The sequence below is a fragment of the Trachurus japonicus genome, chromosome 12 (genome assembly GCF_045865225.1).
Source record: "Trachurus japonicus isolate A0001 chromosome 12, Traja_1.0".
NCBI lineage: Eukaryota > Metazoa > Chordata > Actinopteri > Carangiformes > Carangidae > Trachurus > Trachurus japonicus.
In genome coordinates this window covers 8,943,388-8,948,725 of record NC_140918.1, presented here as the reverse complement: position 1 = coordinate 8,948,725, position 5,338 = coordinate 8,943,388, and the positions used below count along the sequence as shown (strand labels likewise).

Genomic DNA, 5,338 nt, shown 5'->3' with positions numbered 1-5,338 from the left:
TTTCATCAATGTTGTAATTCATAGCTTTGTGATATCTTTTGTGTCCTGTGCCAAGAGTGATGAACCTATAAATGCTGGGTGCTTGGTCACTTGCTTTTCACTTCCCCGTCAGCTGATATCCTATTCTCTCCAAGGTAAGTGCAGACAGACACTGGCACGGTAAGGAAGTTCCCGCTCATCCTTTGAAAATATGATTTTGTTTAAGACATTTACTTTGTGCTTTTCAGCTGGTTTGCGTCGTGGATGTCGTCCATAATGGGTGTGCCTAGGGGTTTGCTATTCCTCCTAATTTTGCAGATTTGGTCAAGAAACTCTTCAGGTAAGTTGTATGGCATTGTGCCATTCTGGTTTAGACATTATGGTACATATTTACTGTCCAAATGAAAAATTAAATGGTACTGTAAATTAATTTATACACACAAATCTTGCCACCTCTAAAATTCTAGTCATAGATTACACAAATTTCTGCCCTTAATATAGCCCACATGACATTTACTCTTTTATTCCATTAAAGTAGGCTAGCTTTAAAGTAAGAAAAATGTCTTTGACATATATTGTGACATATACATTTTTATTATGACTTTTTTTTCTCTCTTGTCTTTATCAAATTATACTGTATGTGAGAAATGTCAATTAATTTTAAAGTACGTTAAACTATCCTCTGCCTTTTCACAGGGACCCTTGTCTTCAGCTGTGACTCATGTAATGACCAGGCCGACTGCCTGGAGTCACAGGAAAGAGGGGAAACCCTTGCCAGCCAGGGCTTCACTTGTGTCTGTAAAGATGGCTTCGTAGGTGACGGTTTCACCTGCTACAACACAAAGCTCTGCAGTGACTCCTCTTGCTGTAGCCAAGGTTATGGCTGGTCACCAGAGAGGGGCTGTGTAGACATTGATGAGTGCTCCCTCCCAGACTCGCCCTGTGCACCAGCTCAGGTTTGTGAGAACATCCCAGGTTCCTTCACCTGCATAGAGCGTCCATCCAGCCCCAGATTTGTCCGATCTCCCTCGTCTGTCCAGTTCAGTTGTGGAAACACCCCTTGCCCTTCAGGCATGGACTGCATCGATGGGAACCGCTGTGCTGACCCCTGTGACCATTACACTGTACTGGCCGATGACTGGCGCTCAGTAAATAACACCCAGACTAACATATCCCACTGTGACCAGGATGTTAGCTGGCAAGGCTGGTATCGTCTGTTTCTGGGGCAAGAAAGTGCTCACATTCCAGAGAGCTGCGTGGAAATACAGAGGTGTGGAACCAGCGCTCCTCTGTGGATAACACAACCTCACCCCACACGGCCCCGTGAAATTGTACAACGCGCTGTGTGCGGTCACTGGAACAACGACTGTTGCCTTTTTTCATCACACAACATCCATGTCAAGCTGTGTTATGGAGGCTACTATGTCTACAAACTTGTGGCGCCATCTACGTGCTATCTTGCATATTGTGCAGGTATTGTTCCACGTGAAACCCCTTTTCACTGCGACAACAAATTAAATTATCTAATACACCTATTTTACTGTTTCAGACTAATTACAACATTATTATCATATTTTGTAGTAATTAATGTAAGTTCATGAACACTGGTTTGGCATCAGTACACTAATGTTTTTAATTGTAAACAGATGTGAACAGAACAGAAGCTGTACCAACCACACCTGATCCACCATCACCCACTTCTGCCAGTCCAGAGGTAAGCGTCACTGCTACGAATGAATGTACGTAAGTTGCTTTTCATGTTTTCAACTGTCTTGATATAACATAGCTCACTTGCCTCCACAGATTACTCATCTTGTTTGTGGCCGTGATGAAATCCAAGTGGGGCTGGATGTAGCTGCCATAGCATCCAGGGGTTTGAACCGATCGTCTGGACACCTGGCTGTCCTTAACTGCTCCTCATCCAGAGTGCGTGATGGCGTGGTTTGGTACCAAGTGCCGGCGGAGGGAGGTGCCTGTGGAAACATACTTACGGTAGACACTTACTAGCAATTTTTTTTTTGCAAAAGATGGACATACGGTAGTTAGAAATCCAGGTCTCCTTTATGCAGTATCCCACATCTTAACCTATGGATACCTTACATCTTCACCTACTCTGAGCCTTATTCATTTGCGTCCTAGCTTCGTTCAATGTCATGTGACATCAAAACATTTATTAATACTATTATAATGACTGGGTTATTAGTTCCCTAGTATAAAATCTCTATTCTCATACTCCTCTGCAGGTAGTACCTTAAAACTCAGAACCTCCTGAAAGTCCTCTCATCCTGGTGTAATCTTTCAACTGACGAATACTGTGACCATCCTCTGTCTTTCAGACCAACCACACACATGCCACCTACTTCAACAGGTTGTTTTTGTACCCAACAAACGACTCCTTCTCTCATCCCGTGAGCCTTCCTTTCTCCTGTGTCTATCCCCTGGACACAAACACTAGCCTGAATATGGCTCTCATACCAGTCCTTGAGTAAGTAGCTCACCTTTATGATTGATAATAATAAAATAAATAATGAAATGGTGATGTGTATATTTGTGATTATGCCATTCTGATCCCATCATATTACAAAAATTTTAATAAACAACCCTAATACCTATTACCCTAATATACTAACTACCCTAACCCTATAACCATAACTCATGTGTTAGAAAGGATCATGCAAGTACCAGCACTGTGGTGCACAAAATAGTGAAACTGTGCTGTTATTTAGGTAGTTAAGTGTTTATTTGAATCATAATAGAAGCCTGAGTGATTGACAGTAAGACAAAGAAAAAATGACAGGTGATCATTAAAAGTACTTTCTCTTTACAGGCCTAACCAAGATGGTATTTCAGGATCAGGTGCCAGAGCCAGAGCCTCCATGTCTTTGTTCCGCAACTCCAACTTCACTGAGGCTTACACAGGCAACCAGGTCCATCTTCCAGTCGGCTCTCCTCTGTATGTGGGTATCCAGGTGGACGAGAGAGATCCAAGCTTTGCAGCTGTTGTGGACGACTGCTATGTCACTCCCTCATCAAACCCTCAAGATTCCAGACGATACTTTCTCATCCAGAACAAGTTAGTGTCCGTCCTCATGGAAATGGCAAAAGGTTAAGTGTATTAGTGATGTGAAGTGGTCCTAATGACCTGTTGTGTTTTCTCTGTCAGGTGTCCCACTAACCGTCAACAAGTGTCAGTGGTTGAAAGCGGTTTATCCTCCCAGGCTCGTTTCTCTGCCCTGTTCTTCTCACCTCAGAGCGAATACCAAAGCATGTATCTTCACTGCGGCCTCAGCCTGTGTCAGAGGAGCGGGAACTGTGTCCCAGTAAGTCACATATTTCACTTTTATCAGTCAAATGATAATTGCTGCTGCTTTAACATTGGTTTTGATGTGTTTATTTCCCCCCATTTTTCCACTTTACAGGTTTGCAGAGGGAGGAGATATCGCTCTGTTTCCAACTCTACTCCTCTGCAGCCTGTCTCCATTGGACCAATCACATGTGAGTATAAAATACAATCTGTTCTCAGGATGGATGTCTCAACATACTGATCAATACAGAATATAATAATCATGTTTTTACTCTTTCTTCTTTATCTTCAGGGGACAAGTCTCTTGAGTGAGCTGTAACATCAGTAATGACACAAACACGGTCCATGATGTGATTGTGATTTTACGTGTTTTTTTTCTAACACTGTTGATTCATTATGATTAAATCTTACTATATATCATTTATTACACAGTTATATCACCTGTGTAAGGATTTTATTATGAAATCAAATGAAAAAAACCTATAATATCAATAACAATCAATAATAATGATTTCCTGTGTGTGATAACATGTTTTATTATTCTTTAGTGGGCAAATGTGGGTGAATGTTTTCAATGTATTTCTGTTATATGTGTGACTGTGAGAAAAAGAAATCGCTTTGGGACAATAAAGGCATCTATCTATCTGTCTAATATCTAATAAAAAATCAAGTTGGCAATACTTTTCCTCTGCTCTGTGGTTATTTAATGTAAAACAGCGCTTTTGTTTTGTACTGATTGTAGCACTGTCGTCCTACCACTGCCTACCAGTGAAAAGCTTATTAACATTTGATGTCTCCAAATGGAGACCTCCAAAATGACTCCAAACTTCCTCACAGTTGTACTAGAGTTCAGGGTGATGCCACCCACCCAAACTTTCAGAAGCAGGAAGTTAGAGCACATCCAGGATTTGATTTCTTCCAAGCAATCTTGCAGATTGATGAGGCGGCTTCTATCATCTGGCTCTGTCGATAAGTAGAGTATCGTCAGCGTAACAGAGAAACTTGCGGTACACCATACATAACTACTGTACTCTGAATGGTCATTGTTTAAATTAACAAATTGAAACCTGTCAGATAAGTAGGCCTACGACTTAATCAGTTTTAGGGCAGATACATTAATTCCAGTTTCATGGTCTAATGCAGTATCGCACGCAGCACTGAGATCCAGAAGTACAAATACAGAACGAATCGCCTTGTTGTTTACAACTATTTCCAGGTAGAAAACCAACACGTAATTTGAATGAGAACAATTAACGAACAGGAGTTTAATTGTATGTTTTTCACTATCACTGTTTAGACAAATCTGAAATGATTGAAGAAACATTACTTTGATCAGTGTAGAAGAAATACTCATGTCCAACAACAAACTTAATTTCTTTACTCAGCAAGGGCTAGTATTGGAAAGCTAACTCTTGTCTCTATCACGTCTTTCTTTTATTGAATTAGCATGCTAACCAGCTAGCTCCAGTCCGTCAGCCTCCAATAGGATGCTTTAATGTCCCTAATCAACTTGTAAAAACTCTCTAATTTAAAACTTATTTTACCAGATTTTTTGTGGTCTGAAAAACGTGAAGAAGATTTTAATTTTTAATTTAACCTTGTTAGTGGATGTTCAAGTCAGAATTCCTCATCTTTGATTTCAGTGTCTGGATTTCACCAATCGAATTTTACAAACCTGATTTGAATTTTTAGATTCCATCATGACTCTGAAAATTTCTTTTAAGCAACTTTTTGAACTTTTTTGGACACTTATAAAAATGTAAGAGACTATCAAATATTTACTAGTTGTGGATAGATTTCCTAAAGCTCTCATATATTTTTCGGATTTGTTCACAGCTACTTTTTCATAAAAAAGAGCAATGTTGTAGGCTATGTGTTGCAGTCAAACTGAATCATTTTAGTATACAGCAGGGGTTCTCAACTAGTCTCACTCTGGGACCCACATTTTCCCATGGTCATTAAGTCGCGACCCACTTTTATAGAATTCAAACCAAGATTTTTTTTTTTAAGCCTTTAAAAACTAATTTTGCTCTTTATTGAGCAAAGTGCATTTCA

General features: G+C 40.1%; 1 protein-coding gene across 1 annotated transcript; it reads left to right on the top strand.

Moving 5' to 3' along the window:
* Window positions 1-243: 243 nt before the first annotated feature.
* On the top strand, window positions 244-3,593 carry LOC146977071 (uromodulin-like). Its single transcript, XM_085794313.1, has 8 exons — window positions 244-319; window positions 676-1,452; window positions 1,626-1,718; window positions 1,766-1,971; window positions 2,316-2,464; window positions 2,807-3,052; window positions 3,143-3,299; window positions 3,399-3,593. The coding sequence occupies exons 1-8, from the start codon at window positions 244-246 to the stop codon at window positions 3,522-3,524; spliced, it is 1,830 nt and encodes a 609-aa protein (XP_085650439.1). The 3' UTR covers window positions 3,525-3,593.
* The last annotated feature ends 1,745 nt before the right edge of the window (window positions 3,594-5,338 follow it).